General features: G+C 39.4%; 1 protein-coding gene across 3 annotated transcripts in view; it reads right to left on the reverse strand.

Annotated features, from left to right (window-relative positions):
• ITGB6 (integrin subunit beta 6) overlaps positions 1 to 20,371 on the reverse strand; it is a 129,588-nt gene that overhangs the window by 25,476 nt on the left and 83,741 nt on the right. For all 3 annotated transcript variants that reach the window (XM_019727259.2, XM_019727260.2, XM_019727262.2), the window contains one exon: positions 6,784 to 6,873. In XM_019727259.2, the coding sequence (XP_019582818.2) occupies positions 6,784 to 6,873 (90 nt within the window). The remainder of the gene's footprint in view (positions 1 to 6,783; positions 6,874 to 20,371) is intronic.

The following is a 20,371-nucleotide window of genomic DNA, read 5'->3' on the forward strand; positions in this document are numbered from 1 at the left end:
AATACCTCAAGATAATTCTGCACAACATATGAATCAATGCCATTAGTCTATCATTGCTTTGAAAATAATTTTATCCATTTTGAGGGAATTGGTAAATTCTCCAGCACTGAGTTGCACTGCTTGGCCTATAAAAGGAAATTCTTTTGCTTGTATTAAGTAACAAAATGTAACAACAGTTTCCTTTTCTTGTAAGTATGATCATTTCTCAGATCCCATAAAACAGCTGGTTGTTGCTTTGCACGGAATACAGAACTGCAGTCATTCCTCCAACAATGAATATTTGATTCACTGATAATCAAATTTATACCCTGCTGCCCTGTTTTCATACATTTCAGCATATACAATAACTTTGCTTTTTAATATCAAATCATAGTGCACACTTTTAAAGGTATTTTAAAATGGCAACTATACTCAACACTTATAGTATGAACAATGCACTTAACAAATTAAAGTGACGTCACATCCTCGTAGAGCCACACGTGCGGGCAGTGAGAACTACACTGTGACTTCCGCTGGCTGACAGCATTTGTAAGACACCATTCATTATAAAACGTGTCCCAGTTTTAGAGGTATTAAAATATGGGAGAAAGTGTGCCTTGAAATCAATATTGGATTATACTGAGTACCTATTATACATTTAGTGTAGTGTCAAGTCTGGGGGAATGAGTATAAGACTGGATGGATTTCTACCCTCAAGACAATTATCATCTTACTGAAAAAAACAAGATGGAACCAAATGAAGCAGTTACACAATGTCGGTCAATGTACCAATAAATTTTTTTTTTTAAATATATCATACAAATGAGGGTTTGGGACAGTTCAGAGTAGAAGGTGGTCAGTGAAGGCTGAAGTATTGGAAGACTGGTCCTTAACAGCTGTTGGGTTTAGACGTGTGGAGGGGATGACAGCGGTATTTCAGGTGACAGGATCGGAAGAGAGAAAGCTCAGTGCTAGGAGGGGTATAGAATGAATAGAAGGGGGCTCAGACCAAGCCAACATGTCAATTGTCCTGGGAGACACCAGACAACAAAGACCCTGCAGAGTGAAGAGAGGAGCTGAGACGTCTAGGAAACATTCCCGGAAACTTTTAAGGCTCTTAGTAATATTTTTTTGAATATATCTCCTTGAGCAAGGGAAACAAAAGAAAAAATAAACAAATGGGACTACATCAAACTAATAAATTTTTGCACAGCAAAGAGAACCATCAACAACCTACCAAATGGGAGAAGATATTTTCCAATGATATATCTGATAATGGGTTAAGATCTAAACTATGTAAAGAACTCATACAACTTAACACCGAAAATCAAACAATCCAATTTAAAAAATGGGCAGAGGACCTGAATAGACATTTCTTCAAAGATGACATACAGATGGCCAATAGACATATGAAAAAATGCTCAACATCACTAATCATCAGAGAAATGCAACTTAAAACCACAGTGAGATATCACCTCACTCCTGTCAGACTGGCTATCATCAATAAATCAACAAACAAGTGTTGGCGAGGATGTGGAGAAAAGGAAACCCTCGTGCACTGTTGGTGGGATTGCAAATTGATGCAGCCACTATGGAAAACAATATGGCAGTTCCTAAAAAAATTAAAAATAGAACTACCTTATGACCCAGCAATTCCACTTCTGGGTATTTACCCCCAAGAAATCCCAAACACTAATTCAAAAAGATATATGCATCCTTCTGTTCATTGCAGGATTATTTTCAATAGCCAAGATATGGAAGCAAGCTAAATGTCCATCAATAAATGATTGGATAAAGAAGTGATACATATGTACATGGGAATATTACTTGACCATAGAAAGAATGAAATCTTACTATGGATGGACCTAAGGGATGTTATGTTAAATGAAATACGTCAGATAGAGGAAGACAAATACTGTATGATTTCACGTATATGTGGAATCTAAAAAACAAAATAAACAAAACAGAAACAGTTTCCTAGATACAGGGAACTAAGTGATGGTTGCCAGATGGGATGGGGATTGGTGGGCTGGGTAAAAAATGTGACGGGATTATAAGTACAAATTGACAGTTACAAAATAGTCATGGGGATATAAAGTACAGTGTAGGGAATATAATCAATAAGACTGTAACAACAAAGTCAGATGGGTAGTAGACTTACTGGGGGGAACACTTGTAAGTTATATAAATGTCTAACCACTAAGCTGTACACCTGAAACTAATATAACATTGAATGTCAACTGCCGTTGAAAAATTAAAAAAATAAATAAAAGTCTGTATTTGGGGGACAAAACCAAATTATTTAAAAAAACAGAATATACATAAATTATAAAATACTATGAATTAAGTTATACTTCAGTTCATCTAAAGAGACTTGAGTTCTTATACTAATTTCATTGTGGGGATTTTAAAAGCATATTCAGCTTCAAATTTCCCTTAAGTACAATTTTGCTAACTGCTTAGTAAGATGACCTTATCTTCCTCCAAATTCTAAGTTGCTGACTGGGAATTCTAACTTAGCTTTCTTCCCTGCTTTTTCATTTTCCCCATATTGTCACTCCTTCAGTAGATGGACACAGGCTAACTTTTCAGAATATGGTCTTCATCAGAGATTGAAATGTCATTTCTCAGTCCTATAGATTATTCTCATCATGTCTTAAGATTTTGATTTCTGCCAATTTAGCATTAAAATTTATTATTTAAATCTGTTTCATTTCAGCTAGTTGCATCATAAGTTTATTCATTCAGAAAATATTTATTGAGTGCCCAGTATGTATCAGACACTGTTTTAGGTGCTAGGGGGGAAAAAAAACCACTAAAATAGTTGACCTTTTATAGTTTATATTCCAGTATGGGAAGACAGAAAAGAAGCAACACAATAAATAAGAAAAATACATAACACACTAGAAGATGCTACACGCTATGGGAACAAATTAGAGTGGGATAATGAACATTAAGAGAGTGTATGCAGGGATTGAAGGGTGCAATTTTTAAAAAGTAGAGTAGAATTCATTAAGAAGGTGACATTTCAAGGAAGGGAGGAGAAATTAGCTATTCAGATACCTGTAAAAAGCGTGTTCCAGGAAGAGGTTACAGTCAAAGCAAAAACCCTAAGACAGGAGCATGTCTGGTTTGCTCTAGGAATGGAACAGCAAGGAAGCCAGGGTTGCTGTGCTGGAACAGACAGAGTCCGACGAGAGCAATAGGAGCTAAGTCAGAGAGGTAACGGGGTGAAAGGACCAGATCTGGTAGGGTCCTAGCAAGCTGGTATAAAGAATTCAGCTTTTCCTCTACGTAAGAGGAGCAAACAATTAGGGCTATCTATGGAAGAGTGATAGGAACTGATTTAATATTTTAAAAATAAAATTCTAACTGTTTGGTTGAAAACAGAATGTAGGAAACCAAAGGTAGAAATGGGAAGTAGCATTTAGGAGGTTTTGCAATAATTCAGGTGAATGAAGATGGTGCGTCTGACCAGGATGAGGGCAGTGACTGGATCAAATTGTAAATAATTTTGAAGATAGAGCCAATGAGATTTTCTGATAGATGACATCTGCAATGTAAGAGAAAAGGGGAGGGCATGGTTAAGGATCGTTTCAAGACTTTTGGCCATAGCAAGTGGACAGATGGAATTACCATCAGTTGAGAAGGAGAAAACTGTTAGTGAACTATGTTTGGGAGAGTCCAGGTTACTCTTCTGAATTGACAACTAACATATCAGCCGACTCCTAGACACCTCTCGTTGGATATATACTACAGAAATACAGCCTGTTGCTGGAAGTTGCGTTAGGTCCATGATCACGAATTTCAAGTGGGAACAGTTAGCATGATTGCATGTGTTTCCCATTCCTATTCAGCTGGGCAGAGTGAGTGGACAGTTGGATTTAACCAGGACCATGGTTGGCCAAGCAACCTCAAAGGAGCAACACGGGGTTGGGAATTTGAGGGTGTGTCTAAGGAGTGATCATAATGATGAAATCGTAAGGTAGTGTTCCTGGCAAGAGAGGACATTAAGGGGATGAGGAACTGTAAGGAGACGATGGGGGCTCAATTCATTGAAAGTTCTGAGAGAAACACTAGGGGCACTAGCAGGAGGGAGCTGGAAAGATAGGAAGTGGTGAGCAGGGAATGGGTTGCGTGTAGTTGAGATTATGGAAGAGTACACTGGCAATGACGAAGTTTAAGCTACAACAAGAGAGTGAAGATATGAAAAGGTAATTAAGTGGGAAGAGGACAAGATCATTTTAGGACCACAGTTCAAGAAATTGAGAGGCCAGGGTATAGGTAAGCTTTTACACACACACACACACACACACACACACACACACACACACTCTTAGACTGAAATCATCAAGAATTAAGAGAGGATTGTGTTGAAAATAGTGGCACAGTGAGTCAGGAGCTAACTGAGAAATGAGGGATATGACCTGAAAGTCTGTAGATGACAGCAGTTAGGCATAGTGGGTGACATAATCTAACCAAAATGAAGGAAATCTCAGCATTGAAATTCATATAATTGAAATATCATATTGCAAATTTTGCCAGGTATATTTTAATGTGAATTTCCCAAAGGAAGAACATAAATGTTTATTTGTATATTTTAACAAATCCTTCATTCATTTATTGAGCATCTACTATGAACCAGGCAGAACAAAACAAACCAATTCACTTCCCTTCTGGAGCTTAAATGCCAGGAGAGGGGATTTACCCTGGGAGCATTAATATTTCAGTAATTTTTATTTTGTGGTTAGAGAGGGAAGGAAATTAGCGAATGATGGTTAAATAATACACGTCTGGTATTTAAGGTTTTTTTAATGTCAATATGGCACTGCAAAATATGGAGCAGAAATTTGTAGTAACTAATTATAAACACAAACTGCCTCTGCCCCACTAGATGTCAGAAGTGTTTTCTCTCAATATATTCTTTCCTGCCCTTTTTCTTTATGGACTAGAAAGAAAGCCAGTCTATGAATCCCCATATCTTAAAGTCCTTTTAGAATACATTTAGAAATAACAGAATAGAAAAATAATTTGAGCAAGTGCCAAGATCTGTTGCATACTCCACCCAGTGAATCATAAAGTTTCAATTATAACTCCAGAGCAAGATTATTTGGTATAAGAATAATAGACACGTCTTCATATTTTTGAGATGACAAAATAAGGACGTGAGATTCACTTCAAGTGTGTGATGCCTTGATTTCAACTACCCTGTACGTTATGTGAGTGATTTGGGGCCAAAAAGTGAGATATCTCCTCCGACAGAGCAAACATGGACAGAACCAGGCCTCTCAGACAGAAGGGGGAAATATTTTTAACAATTCTTTGTTTTCTGATTTGCTTAATTCCTTTGAAGTTGTTAGTGGCGATCACTTTTGAGAGTGCTGGGTTAAAGAAAATTGAGTGTGTTCTCGTTGGGTGAAGGATTGCTATGTGATCTTACTTGATTCTACACATCAAAACTTTTAATTACTACAGATGGGGGAGGAAGGTTTTTTAGTATTTTGTTGACATGCTTTCCTGTCTGGAAGAATTTCAAGCATGAGCTAATGTGGTGGTTAAGTTATTATGTGAGCTAAGAAAACTGAAGTTTCTGAGGATCTGAGTGAAAACACCGTCCTATAATTTTAATGGACACATCTGTATTTTATTCTCTGAGGAAATGTATTTGAGAAGGAATACTTTGCTTTTCCCACTTAAGGCGAGTTTCAAAATTCGTAGGGCAATATCAAAATTGTTGGGGAGTTTTAAAAAAAATATGTAACTCTTCCTTCCCTTCATGTTTTCCTAAGACGTCTGTGAGAGAAATCTGGACACACCTATTTTTAAAAAGCTTACCAGATGATTCTGAAATATCATTTAGTTAACGAACACTGATTGCCATAAGTGTTGGCATAGAGTACATCTGGGATTTAGTTGTAATTTTAAAACATCAAAAATTAGAATTTAATTCATTTGTTATTATGTAACTTTTGTTTAACGCAAATATTAGAGCTTTAGTGCTTTACGAAATTTTATTTTTTATTCATGCCTTAATTTAGAGCTGCATCAGGGTCTTTGTGTGTGCGTGTGTGTGTACGTGTGTGTGTGTTTTCTTTGTTAAGTAAAGGCAGGAAAGGAGGATAATATTTAGGAATCAAAATAAGAAAGAATTGGCAACTGACCGTACACCATTGATGAACTGAGTTATGAAATGGGCACAGAGAAGAAGACTATAGTGACCCTGTAGGTATATATCTCATTTTAAGGGAGGAATTCTGTTCTCAAGTACTAATTTATAAAACCAAGGTAAAAAAAAAAAAAAAAGTATAAAACCAATGGAAAATTTCCCTGGTTCCCAAATGCAGAGAATCTACAAAGTGGTGTTCCTCGTGTGCTTTGTGTTTTTTCACTTGAGTTATGATACAGTCTCATTAAGCCTGTGAAGGTGACAACTTAAAATTCAATTTTTTTTTTTTTTTTTTTTTTAAGCAGAGAAGAGGGGAACTTAATTGTATGCCTCATGGCTCCTTTTCAGTAGAATTAAAATTTTGCAGGTGACAGCACGGCTGTTGGTTATTATTACAAAAACAACCTCAACTTTATGATCAGGTGTCTGATTTCCTACCTTTGGCCTCACCTCTTAGGAAGAGTATCTGCAAATAAAGTAAACAAAATTTATATTTTGGCTGCATGAATGCAGAGATTTTCTCTGGATAAGCACTTTCTCTACCAACAAAGGAAAGTGCGGTTAACTGCCTAAAATACATCTTAGTTTTTGAATACCAAAGAAGTACAAAAAGAGACGCCAACTGTAAAATATCATACTTCATATGCCGAGATGATCAGCTGGAGAATGTTTCCAGAGTCTTTCTGAAGTAGCCCTACTGTAGCTCCAGGAATTAGTTTTGCATAATTCTGTAAACAGAAAAGAATAAGTCAACCTTTGCTCACTGTAATTGAGGAATGCTAAGTGTGGGGTTGGGCCTGCTGGTTGAGGTCACCTTTATTTAACTGGCTGTGAGAAACAAGCTCCTGATAAGAAACAGGCGTTTCTCCTGAGACTGTAGCCCTGCCCTGGGCTGCTTTCTACGCTCAGGTGGGAAATGGGACTGGCCAGAGCTGCCACTGGGGAAATCTAGTGTCAGTGATTGCTTAGTCTGGGGCTGTGATTTTATATCATGACGGGAGTCAAGCCTCAAATAATAACTTATATAACATCTTCTATTCATGGAGCATCCTTTGTCCAAAAATGAGCATACTACCAGGAATTATCTTCTCTTTTTTTTGTGACGCTGTGGAAACCAAGGTTTGGGCCCCTCACCGCTATCAGGTCACTTTGTCAGTCATTCAGTCCAGGGGTCTTACCTGTCCATCACTTGATGGAGAGAAGGAGTGAGTTGTTTAGGTGCTTGCTGTTAACTTCCTCTCTCCTAGTGGTAATGAGCGCTCTTTTAGGGGCGTGAGAACAGGGCTAGGGTTAGCTGGAATTGCCCTGCGCTCAACACCACTGAGTGAGTCAGAACCTAGCTCTAAACTGGCTGCACTCTCCACCTGCATGCTTCTCCTGAGATGTTGTTTCCACCTGAGGAGATGAGTTCATCTACATTCCAGGTATCCAGCATGGCCAGGCAATGAGGCTTTGCAAAGAAGGGAATTTTCCAGACAGCTCAAAATTACCACGCCTTTAACTTTTATGTTTTAAAAACTATTTTCAAACAAAAAGTTTGTCACAGTGTACAGTACACATCCTTGTCTTCTTAAGGACTCCCAAGCATACGTTGACTTTTTTCTTAAAGAAATAGAGTCATACTTACCAGTATTAACTATAGCTTTATAATCATCAAAGGCCTTTAAAAATCTGTGGATAGGTCACACCCATACCAAGTGGGCCCCAACTGCTATGCTTTTGCTTCTTTTGTTTGTTTTTAAATAGTTCCTGTCTTCTCCTTGTTTAGCTGTAAGGTATCACTCCCCTACGAATTTTCTCATTTATTCATTTACTGTTTCATGAACAGCATCTATTAAGCAGGCTTGCTATGCTATGCAACATCAAGAAGAGACAATCACTCTTTTTGTCAGCGGTGATCTTGTAAGTAGCTGTGTGTTGTAAAATCAGACGAATGAATTTATTAAAATTGTACACAGAAAAGAGAAATAAGCTTTGAGTGAAGGACTTAGGGCATCTCCTCTAGTTCAAACATAATGATATTTGATCTTATTCCACAGAAGATGTAAGTAGCTTAGGAAATGCACAAAAGTAAATTAGAATTAATAATTCTCATTAATTATAATTGTGATACTAAGTAAATAAATCAGGACAAGAAGAACCAAGGAGAAGAACCAAATGAAGCCAGGGTGATGTTAGAACACCAATATGTTCTAGAAGGTCCTGGGCACTTGCTAGAGATGGGTTGAGTCCCAGCTTCCTACACCTCTTGTATTAAAAAGGTGGGCTTTGGTTTTCATTTGTGGGTTTTGTAATGTTCCACTTATTTCAGTGTTCATGATTGAGTTTCAACTTGAACTTGATGGAAATCTGAATTAGAAGTGTCAGTTGTCACTCTGCCTTGAGGCTGTGTTTTATTATTGAAGGGGCTGTGGGCAGAAATCCAGGTAACTCCATGCCCCACATCGCTGCCTAGTGAAGGTGGGCCCCACTCTGTTTCCCTGAGTCAGGCAGAACTTGTCAAATATGAGGAAGGCACCAGTTCATAGGCTTACCTTTCTAAATAAACACATGTCAAAAGGGCCGCGAAGCGAAGCGTGGGACCTGCGGTTAACACCAAATACCTAAATAGGAACTCGAATTTCACTCCAGTGGAGCTGGAATGTGTGTAAATTTGACTGGTCCCAGAAGAGAAGACAGAGGGAAACTTTAGAATTTGACATGGAAAGGTTTAGAGCCTTTGAAAAAAGAATGTCAAGGCTCTTACCTTTGCATGAAACTGCTGTCCTTGAAAATGTCCTGATATCCCCGAGGCTGAGGTGTAACGGGTATTTCCCACAAGAACTAGTTCAAGTGGCCTCCAGATTTTGGGTTAATTCTTGGTTAACAAAGCCAAATCCATCTACTTCCTGAAACATAATTATGATCCTGCGTGTGGTGTGACATTTGGCATTTGGCTATTAGGACAAGTAGTTTAGCATTAATCGTACTTGCTGAGGGCCACCAGAGCGAGGGTAGAAAGGAGTTGGCAGCCAGCAGCAGTACCCAGTGATAACACTGACAATTGTGTAGAGGAAAACTATTAATTAATTTCTGGATGCTGAGTTTCCCCACACACACATACCAAGCATTGCAAATAACTAACTAGAAACATGGACAATTTGGCTTCCTGATTTAATACTGTAAAAAATTATACTTTAAATCTTGTAGTGTTACGATTACTGTAAATATCATGTGTCAAATGCCTTTCTTTCATTAAAGCCCTAAAGTGCTATTGTAAACTGTCCTGATTAAACATGTTTAATGTTAGAAAAGGATGCTTTTGCATGTCTGGATGTGATAAATTATAGCATGGTAGCTATAAAAGATGACTCTTGGATATTAGAAATGGTGAACTCTGGAAACAAGATGTTGCATGAGCAGATGAGAAATGCAAACTCCTATGCTTGGGCATGAATTTCTTGGGCTTGAATCCCCTGCTATCTGTCCATAGATTATCCTAATTATGGATTTTCTTGCCTCCTCATTACCATGCCACCCAGTGGTTCCTGAGGTTGCTTTTCTCACTCATGTTTGCAAGGTTGGATTTTTCTGATTGCCTTGGTTTTCTTAACTTCCTTTGTCAAAGCCCTATTTATTTGTTCACTCTGCCTCCATCTCAAAAAAGAATTTCTAATTTGTCCAAAAGTCTGCATTTGCTCCCTAGAAATCTCCTGCTTGTCAAGGATAGAGGATAAAAAATGGACAGGGGGTCATTTAGCGGGCAGGCATCAAAGGATACAGAGGAAAGTGACTGAATTCACACCTGCACACTCCGAGCTCCTCTCAGAGACTGTATCTGTTCCGTGCCTGTTGCTGTCTGGCTGCCAGGACCAGCTGTCAGTTGTGCACACCTGCTTGGCTGAGGGTAGAGAGCCACGCAGACACACACCTACTGCCCCAGCTGGCCATGGCCAGGCTGTTGGTTGGCTTTCTCATCCAAAACGCTCAGGCCGAGGACCCTGGCAGACTCTTGATTGCTTTTGGTGCTGTCTTGGTGTTCTCACCTGGAGAAGCGACAGCTCCTCACCGTGACCTTCCTTCCTGCTTTAACTGTACTTCCTGTTGGGTTAACTCTCATCTTCAGGTTCAGAACCTGGCTGTGTTCTGGGATACAGTTTAGTATTTACTGTATCCTTGCTGGGCATCTTGATTGGGCGCCTGCCTTGGATGGTGACTCTACTGGACCCTAATGTCCTCCTCTTGTGACATTTCTGCTGTTGTCTCAAACACTCCTCACCATCTGAGACTCATTAGCCACCATTTTGCACAGACCACCTACTCACAGCCCTCAGCAGACGGTGGGAAACAGAAGTCTGGTGTAGGAAATTTCTGTAAGTGCCGGGATCGGGGTCTTGCAAAACCAAAAAATGGAAGCAAGGACCAGGGAGTGGCGAGGAGTTGCAAAAGAGGATAGTTTATTAAAAATAAAGAGTCACAGCTCTTGAGCGAGAGGGCGTCCCAACTGGGGTGCCCTGTGTCTAAGGCAACAGGCTCTCATTCTTATATCTCCTCTTTCCGCAGACGGTGGGAAACAGAAGTCCATTTGCCATATATCTGCTAGCAACATTTTAATAAAGAATTTGTAAAACCAAATATTTAGAGCAACTTGCTGCTTCTTTTTAGGCTCTGTGCTTGCTTAACTCTTTCTGTGAAGCCTCATTAATATCGAGGGATTTTATGCTCAGCACTATTTATTTTCAATGTGATATTATTAACCGACGTCAGTGTTTCTGGTCTTAAACTATACTTACTAAATGGATTTTGGCATTTTGGTAAAATACATTTACTAGAAGTTTGGCTGGCATAGATTGAGAACCTACGATGTTCTATAATCTGTTCACAAATATTCCTCTAATCTCTCAGAGTATTTTGTTGTTGTTGTCATTATCTTGAATCTCTTCAGTGAGTGGTTCTTGTCTTGTTTATGCATTCTCGCTCTCGCTCTCGCTCTCTCCCCGCCCCTCTAACTTTAAAGGTAGTATAACACACATGTACAATGTTATAAGTGATAAGTATGCAGTCCAATAAACATTTAAATAGTAAACAAGCAAATGTCACTGCCACCAAGATCAAGAAATAGAACATGATCAGCACCCTGAATCCTCCCTGCACTCAGGGTCACTGCCTCCCAGTCACTCTCCCTCCCCTAAAAGCCTAACCACTATTTTGACTTTTATCACTATGGAATTCAGAGGGGATATCTTTGTTGCTTTAGGGGAAATAAAAATGTGTTAAGTAGGACACCAATAGCACTCCCTATAAAGGAAAAAAATGATAAATAGGACTTAAAATTAAGAATTTGTTCCGAAAAGATGCCTTTAAGAGAGTGAGAAGGAGACATTTTGAGTGGGAGAAAATATATGTAATATATGCATTTGATTTGGCGCCAGAATATCTAAACAACTTCTACATATAAACAAAGAAAAGATACCTTGATAGAAATAGATATGCCAGTGGCAAAAGAGTATGTGGACAGTGTTCAACAGTATTAATCATTGGAAAAATAGAAATTCAAACCACAAAAAGATGGCAGTATGAATCTTCTAGAATGGCCAAAATTTTAAAAAATGATGGTGCTCTCACACACTTCCAGTGGGAGTCTAAATTGGGACAACTTCTTTGGAAACTGGCAGTAGATACTAAGGCTGAAAATGAGTGCACCTTATGACTAGCAGTTCCACTCCTAGGTGTATCTACACAACAGAATGTATGACTCTTCTGAGACAAACAAATGCAAAGAGAGACATTTATTCTTCTTGTTTTCAAGAGGAGGCTTCTGGGTAATCAAGATGTCACCTAAATCTGAGAAAGTGCAGGTAATTCTTAAAGGGTCTCCAATCTCTCACATATCTGGCCACAAGGGGTAATCAGTTCCTACCTGGTTTCTTCCTGCGTGAGGATGAACCCAGGGGAGGTGTACACAGGGGAACCTCCTCAGTGCTCACAGCACAGCCTGCCTTCCTCTGAATCTCTCCTTCCTCAGGAGCGGGTTCCAGGACCAAGTCTCATGAGCTGCAGTTACCAATTCAGGAGGCTTTACAACAAGATGGAGAGGTCCTCACCAGCTTCTTAACAGCCCCAAGCACTTCCTGCCCCAAGCTCCTGGAGCGTATCTTGTCATGGGGATTCTGGGACAGCCTTGGGAAAGTGGCAGGAATGCCCGGGGAGGGGACCACATTGCCCTTTACCTCCTTGGTTCCACATAGCTCACTGTTCTGGTGCGATGAGCCCACATGCCACCTGGGCTAAAGGTACCCAGAACTCTCCTTCTACCATCATCTGGGAAAGAATAACTAGAGCTAACACATGTAATTGGCAGTGTCATTTCTTTCATTCTTCAGAGAAGCTCTATTATTTAGGTTCCATTATTAATCTTGTTTTACTGCCAAGATACTGAGGCCCAGAGAATTTAGTTAACTTGCCTGAGGTCATCCAGCCAGGAAGTAGTAGAGTTGGACCCATCTGCTATGCTCTGCCCTAGAGCCAGATCTCTTAACCAGACCACTGACTGAAGGATCCCTGGCAATGGCTGTCCTGGTTTGGAGATGTCATAGGTGAGCCTGAGAGAGGTTAAAGAGTAAGCCTAAGTCAACTGGATGTATTCGTTTCCTAGGGCTGCTGTACCACAAACTGGGTAGCTTAAAACAGAAATTGTGTTTCCCCAAAAATAAGACCTAGCCAGACCATCAGCTCTAATACGTCTTTTGGAGCAAAAATTAATATAAGACCCGGTATTATAGTATATTATATTATATTATATAAGACCCGGTATTATATTATATTATATTACATTGTATTGTATTGTATTGTATTATATTAAAGACCCGGTATTATATTATGTTATATTATATTATATTAAAGACCCGGTATTATATTATGTTATATTATATTATATTATAGACCCAGTATTATATTATATTATATTATATTACATTGTATTGTATTATATTATATTAGACCTGGTATCATATCATTATATTATATTATATTAATTATATTATATTATATTATATTATATTATATTATATTATAGACCTGGTCTTATTCTAGAGTAAAATAAGACTGGGTCTTATATTAATTTTTGCTCCAAAAGATGCATTAGAGCTGATGGTCCGGCTAGGTCTTATTTTTGGGGAAATGCGGAATTTATTGTCTCATAGTTCAAGTCTAAGCTGTCAGCAGAGCTGTGCTCCCTCTGAAACCTGAAGGGGAGACTCTCTCCTTGCCTCTCCCTAACTTCTGGTGGTCACTGGCAAATCTTGGTTTGAATATGAATCACTCTAATCTCTGCCTCCATCATCACATGGTGTTCTCCCTCCTGTTTCTGTCTCGTGTCTTTTCTCAGAAGGACACCAGTCATACTGGATTAAGGGTCTCCCCTGCTCAGGTATGACCTTGCCTTATCTAGTGATATCTGCAAAGCCCTATTTCTTAGTAAGATCACATTCTGAGGTACTAGGCATTAGGATGTTAAAGTGTCTTTCAGGGGATACACTTCAACCCACAACATTCTGCCAGGGTTCTTTTGATTTCTTTTATCTTTAAATTCTTAGTTTTAGCTGGAGAAGTGAGTTCCTCGTTCAGTCACAGAGCTAATAAGTTTTTGTGGGGACAGAGTCCCAGAGAGCAGTTTCCAGGCTCTCGGCCTCACGTGGAAAGGTGCTGGCTCAGGTAGTAAATGGCCATCAACTGTGATTGGATGGCCATTAGCTGTGCCTAGTTGGCCGTCAGCTGTAACCAGTGAGCCATTGGCCACTAACATAACTGCTGTGGCTATGCTAGCAGCAAAATGGGGGCTAGCAAGAAGATGGTGACTGGCAAGAGTGGATTGCAGTTAGGACGGCGGATTGCAGTTAGCAAGGAGTTGGTTGGTAGCAAAGCGGACAGCAGGTCGCACGTTGTGTGAACCCAGCCTCCAGTAAGACTATAGTGGTATGACTCCCCTATCTATGGCTCCGTGGGTGTTCCTTTTTGGCCTCACCATATCCTGCATTTTTGTGTGGGGAGCAGGAGCAGAGACCTTGCAGGCCGCCCTGCACGACAGTGGTAGAAGAAGGTCTTGACTCCAAAGCCAGTGCACTCTCTGCTCCACCGGCCAAGCCAGGAATTGGTGCAAATGCAAATGCTGACAGCCATAGAGGGTGAGTCTTATTGGAAATCTAAAATAATAATGCCTTATATTTACCTGTGGGGGCTTAGAGACTATAGGACACTTTCTTCCCTGAAGCAAACAGAAAGGAAGAAAAAAGCTTGTGGTTGTAATCATTTTCAAACTGAAAGGCTACATCTTGAAAGAAATGTAGGAAGTAGAAAAACTGTACAGATAATTTTTTTTATCCCCCATGGGGGACTGTATTGTGCTATTTATCTGGTCAAAAGAAAACAGCTCTTTGCTGGTGAAGCCTTGCTTTTGTCAAGCAGTGTGCTTGCTCCAGAGCTAGGGGCGGGCTGGGTTTGCTGAAACAAGTCCGCCTTCTGAAGGCAATCACAAGGCTTTCTTCCCTTGAGGTTTTTCATTCTTGTGAGGTTTTATTCCGTGTTCATTATCGGTAAATGCAGGGTTCCCAGTATTATGCAAAAGTTTACCCCTAGGCTCGACTGTGTTACTAGGACACCCAAGATTCCAAAAAGAATATGTAATTGTTTCTGGCACAAGGTAGCGGTGAATGTCTGTCTCTGAGTAGCATGATATCTGCTTTGCCTTCAGGCTTTCAATTGTCAGCATTCCACCGTCAGGCAGGCTGCGATGGGAGTGTGCTAATTAATTAGATCAGGTGCTTGGTCTTGAAGTCTGCACCAGCAATGACTAGTCGTCAGCTCCGGAACTTTGGAGCACTACCTGTTTCTCCCAGTCTGCCCCAGAATGTAATTATCTTGTCAGCCAAGAAGCTGTAGCGCACAGCTGAGTGAGTGCTCAGCAGCAGTAACAGAGTGATAAGGAAAGACAAATGGACCCACCCGTGTGTGAGTGTTCTGAGACAAACAAGTACAAAGAGGCGGTGGAGAATGGACTTAGAGAACAAAGAGGCTACATGGAGAATTTGTTACTGACGAGACCGCAGATCATCTCTTAATAAGATTACCCTGCCTTTTGAGGGGGAATTGCAGACCTTGGCTGGTGAATGCAAATCCCAAAGCTTTAGAAAGCTCTTCGAAAATGGGAAGCGATGTTGGGTTCATTAGCATGCTTTTTGTGCTTTGCAGTCGCAACAGGCAGGTAATAAAACAGTGAAGGATGACTAGTAGGAACACAACGGAGGAGAACAGAGAAAAGAAAGTAGGTGTGTGCACGAGACCTGCTAAAGGGTATTGGCCCTCGCTACTTGCTGTGTGGTGGGTGGGCCACCAACATCAGCATCATCTGGGTCTAAGGAGAAATGCAGAAGCCCAGGGCCCCGTCCAGACCTCTTGAATCAGTCCTCATGTTAACAAGCTTCCCAGGTGATTCACCAGGGAAACTTGAGAAAACACTGATACCTGGCTGGATCTCTTACTGATTTAATGGGATCAAGGTGTGGCATGCGCATTGGGGTATTTTTTAGAAAGCTCTCTAGGCAATGCTAATGAGCACCAAAGTTTAAGAATGACTGGTATAGAATGGTCTGTCCGGGAAGGGCTGTGGTAATTTGGGAAAAAAAAGGTGTTATGTTTTTCAACCTGCCCACCCCTAATTCAGAAGGGGTCCTCTGTTATAGTCCAGTATTTTGTTGACAGCTAAGACATTTATTCTCTATTCAACAACAAAAGTGGTGGTGTTTGAATGCCTGCTGCCCATGGAATAGCACCATGCTTGCTGGCCTTGGCCTTCAAGACTGAAGGGCTGGTTTTAGCCTTCCTCTCCCACCTTATCTCCTGCTACCACAGCTCACATCAGGCTGGCTAGCCTTTTTACAGTTTCTCAAACTCGCTGATCATTGAGTCCTTTACTGCCTCGGGGCCTTTGCACCTGCCTTCTCCTCTGGAAAACTCCTCAACCTTCAGGTTGCTGCTTCCTAATCAATCACTCCTTGAAAGGGGTCTTCCCTGAAGATCCTAGTGAAGTAAGTTCCCAGTCTTTTTCCTTTTATTGTTCTCCATCCCTGTGCACTATTTTTTTTTTTCCAGTTTTCAGTTTTTAGTAAATTTTCCAAAATTTTTAGTGTAAATGTGCCTCAAATAGTGTATGGGACATACTTATACTAAAAATTATTTGTTGCTTTTTTGAAATTCAAATTTAGCTGGGTATCCTGTATTTTTATTTGCTAAATCTGGCAACCCTACAGAAAAATAAAATATGCCAATGCCTGAATTAATGAATAAAGTGTGCCCAAACTGTTCAAGCTCAACAATATTTTCTGTTTCTAAAATTTTCTGTTTACTTTTTGAAGAGTCAATACTACAGGGGTAATGGAATATTGAACTATACTATAATTAATACTAACCCCTTTGTAGCTTATTTTGGGATCTTTCAGATAATTAGGCACAAAATTAAAATATATAATACCTACTCCCAAACTCTTCTTATGTCCAAGGGACTGTCAGTGTAAGTTGTCCTTTGTGCCTTGATGCCACATGCAACTGTTTAACAGGCTCCACCACGGGGAGAGTGCTTGCTTGCAGTTGGACTCCTGCATGGTGGGCCAAGCTGGGGTGAGCTTCCTTTTAGCATAGCTGTAATTTGGGGCAGCCTTGCAGGCACCTACAGGAGTGGCCAACTGATACTGTAGGGAAAGCTGCAGGGGGTAGATGGGTAACTGAGTTAAACAGGAGTGATTGTATCCTGTGGGGCACCAAGAAGCATCAGGAGGGTAATAAATCAGCTTTGAGCACTTTGCAGAATGGAGAGAAACCTTTGCAGAAGCTGAGTTTGTCCACAGATGTTAGGGTCCTCGCCTGGGGTGGGGGTGGGGGGGGGTGCTTTCAAGGGATAAAAAAACAGATGCTAGAAATGTTTTCCTGTTCCTATTAAAGTTATCACATGAACCTGTACAAAAGTAACCAAATATCATGTGACTATGTAAAGAAGTAACCTGGAAAGTAAAAATGTAATAATTGTGATCTTCTGGAGCTGCTGGTGGGAGGGGAGTAAGTTTGTTTTTATTTTAATGCAGACACCCTATAAGTATAGCAACCACAGATTCAGAATTTTGTAGAATGACCTTGATTTTATCTAATGTTGTTCTTGTCAATAAAAGTGATTATTTGACACATAACTAAATGCAATTTAAATTTTATGCCTTTATAAGACTGAAAACTCATTCAAAAAAATTTGAACATACTTAATATGTACAATACAATGACAATTATGTTAAAATATGTAAATATATGCAAAGAAAAACGAGGCCTTGTTCTGAAATGTCAGGAATGGTTAGCTATGTTTGAGTGGTGAATTTTGAGTGACCTTTATTTTCTTCTTTGTGCTTTTCTGTATCTCTGCTCTTATTTTTTTCTTTCAAATAATGTGTTAATTTTACCATCGGAAAAAATAATTGAAAGTGTGTGGTATTTTTTTTTTTGGGGGGAGGCGTGCAGGGAGCCACACTCCCACATTGCTGATAGGAGAATAACTGAGACAAGCACTTTGGAAAGCAACTTGGGCACATCCAGTTGAGTTGAGGGTGCCATTCCCCTGTGACCAGGGAACTTCACTTCTAGAAAGGGATCCTCAATAGAGAACATGTGTGCAAGGATGTGCATGGCTGTAACATTTGTAATTCTGCACAATTAGAAATGATCCGATGCCCTCAGCTGCAGAATGAACCCACTGTAGTAAATACACTTAGTGGAATATGCATAGCAGTGGAACAGAGTAAACGAGAGCTCTGCATAGCTCCATGGATAAGCCTCAAAAACATAACACTGAGCACAAAAATGTGAATGTACTTAATGCCACGGTAATACATACTTAAACACGGTTAAAATGGTAAATTTCTTTATGTATATTTTACTATAATTAAAAAAACAACAACAGCCAAAAACATAACATTGAGTCAAAAAGCAAACTGCAGAAATAATATGACATTAAACTTGTAAGCCAAAACTATATCATTATTTATGGATATACATATACTTTTAATAGTACAAAAACTAAACATGAGAATGAGAAACACTAAGTTCAGGATACTTATATTTCTATGGAAATAAAGGGTGGGGTGGGTTCAGAGTTGGGCAGTTAAACAGCAGGCAATTGTATCTGAAATGTTTTACTTTTTTAAAAAATATGAAGCAAATATGGAGGCAAAATGCTAAGATTTGAGAGATCTGGGTAGCAGGTATATGGCTGTTCATTACATTCCTCTATTTTTCTTTGTGCTTGAACTATATCATAATAAACCTATAGCATGTATCAGACCATGTGTCTCCTTCCCCCTTTGGTTGGAACTGTAGATAGTGATACCATAGACGGTAGGTGTTTTAGATGGTTGGCCTATGATATCAAGCTCCTTGGCCTATTCTTACCACTCAGTGCTTACGTAACCACAAGGCAGAATCCGTCTTTTTTTTCAAGTCCACATATGTGCTGTATTCGTCTAAATTAACAGCAAAATCAAAGAACCCCAGTGTTTACAGGCCTCGAAGGACTCTGCCATTTATAAGAATTTCACCTATTGGTTCATCTGTCAGGCAGTTCTGCTCCACCATTATACTCTGGGCTTTCACTGCTCAGTGACTATCAAAGCTAGTTACTTTCTTTAAAAAGCTGCTTCTCTGGTTGTCTAGTGCCTGGAAATCAGCATGTTCTTTCACTATAGCAGCCCAGGTTCAATTGCAACTTAACTCAGCTGTGGGCTCAAGCTGCCTATGTTCAAATCCTGCTCTCCTAAGCAACTTGCTTGGTTATTTTGGGATCTATAGCCATAAAAGAGATAAAATGATAAAATGAGTTAAAATGACTTAATCCTAGTCTGCCACCTAATAAGCCCTCAGCAAACCTTCCCTATATTTTCATAGTCATAGTTGCATATCATCTCTGGCCTTTAGTTTCCACTGCTATAAAGTGAAAGGCTTAGTCCAACACTATGATACTGTAAGCATCATAGGCAGTTTAGGATTGCCAATTAATTTGCTGCCCCTTCTAACAACAAAGGTGAATAGAAAAGGAGTGAAAACATGGACGGATATGAAAACTCTGGCCCCTCAGTAAAATTCTGCCTTGGAGTCTTTTTCCAGAACACAACTTCTAAAATGTCCTTATCTTGTTCTTTAGGCAAATTATTGGTCTACAAGTCTGTTAACAGTCTATGAGACTTCTTGAGGCAGGCATTGTGTCTTATTCTGCTCGATAATCAGAAACCCTGGTTCATGGGAGGATCTCAGGTAATGTTTGATGAATGGATAAAGGAATGAATGAATGAATGAATGAATGAATGACTGCAGTCAATAGCATATTGGTTTCAATGATGTGCTAGACATTCTGGGTATTGTGTACATCTTGAAATATTTAGGCCTTGTATTGAAATCCCATGTTGTATTTCTACATGGGTTGGATTAATAGGGCATCTCATTAAGACCCTACTTTAAATCTGTATAGTTTTTTTTCCTTTATTTGTGTTTATTTTCTGGATTATGAGCCTTTGAGTTCTTTAAAAGAAAAATACCATGTGGAATCTAAAGGGTAGCTACTGATGACTATTAATAGTTGTTATTTATTAATTAGACTAGAAAATACTAGCAGTCTTGCTCTGATAATCTGAGGACATGAGTTTTATTTCCAAATGCTCTCTTTCTAAGAGGAGTTTTTATTAATGAGGAAAGTGTAGGCAGCTATCTCTCTTCATTTTTTGTTTCCAGATACCATCAATTAAAGAGAAATCAAAATGCTTTTCCATTTCACCTGGATTTATTAACTCCATGGATATTTCTCATAATTCACAAATTGTCATTTTATTCTTTGATGATTTTATTTTCACTAAAAGCATAAATGTGGAATACCCCCTTACAGGATGGGGCTGATAGGATAAAGAACAACTGTCTAGACCATGCCCTAAAATTAGCTATATTACAGCGAGCGATATTTTATCTGTGCAAAGATCACTGGAATTCTCAGTGATTTCCTCCCTCCCGGCTTAGTCACTGACTACTAAAGCTAGAGGTCATTTTTGTTGTTGTTGTTTTGTTTTGTTTATATAAACCAAAGCCAGAGATAAAGCGATTTTCATCACAGCAAAACTGTTTTCATCTTTTCCAACAGTGAACATTATAAAACAAAACAATACAGAACAGGCT

The sequence above is a fragment of the Rhinolophus sinicus genome, linkage group LG01, assembly GCF_036562045.2.
Source record: "Rhinolophus sinicus isolate RSC01 linkage group LG01, ASM3656204v1, whole genome shotgun sequence".
NCBI classification, from domain to species: Eukaryota; Metazoa; Chordata; class Mammalia; order Chiroptera; family Rhinolophidae; genus Rhinolophus; species Rhinolophus sinicus.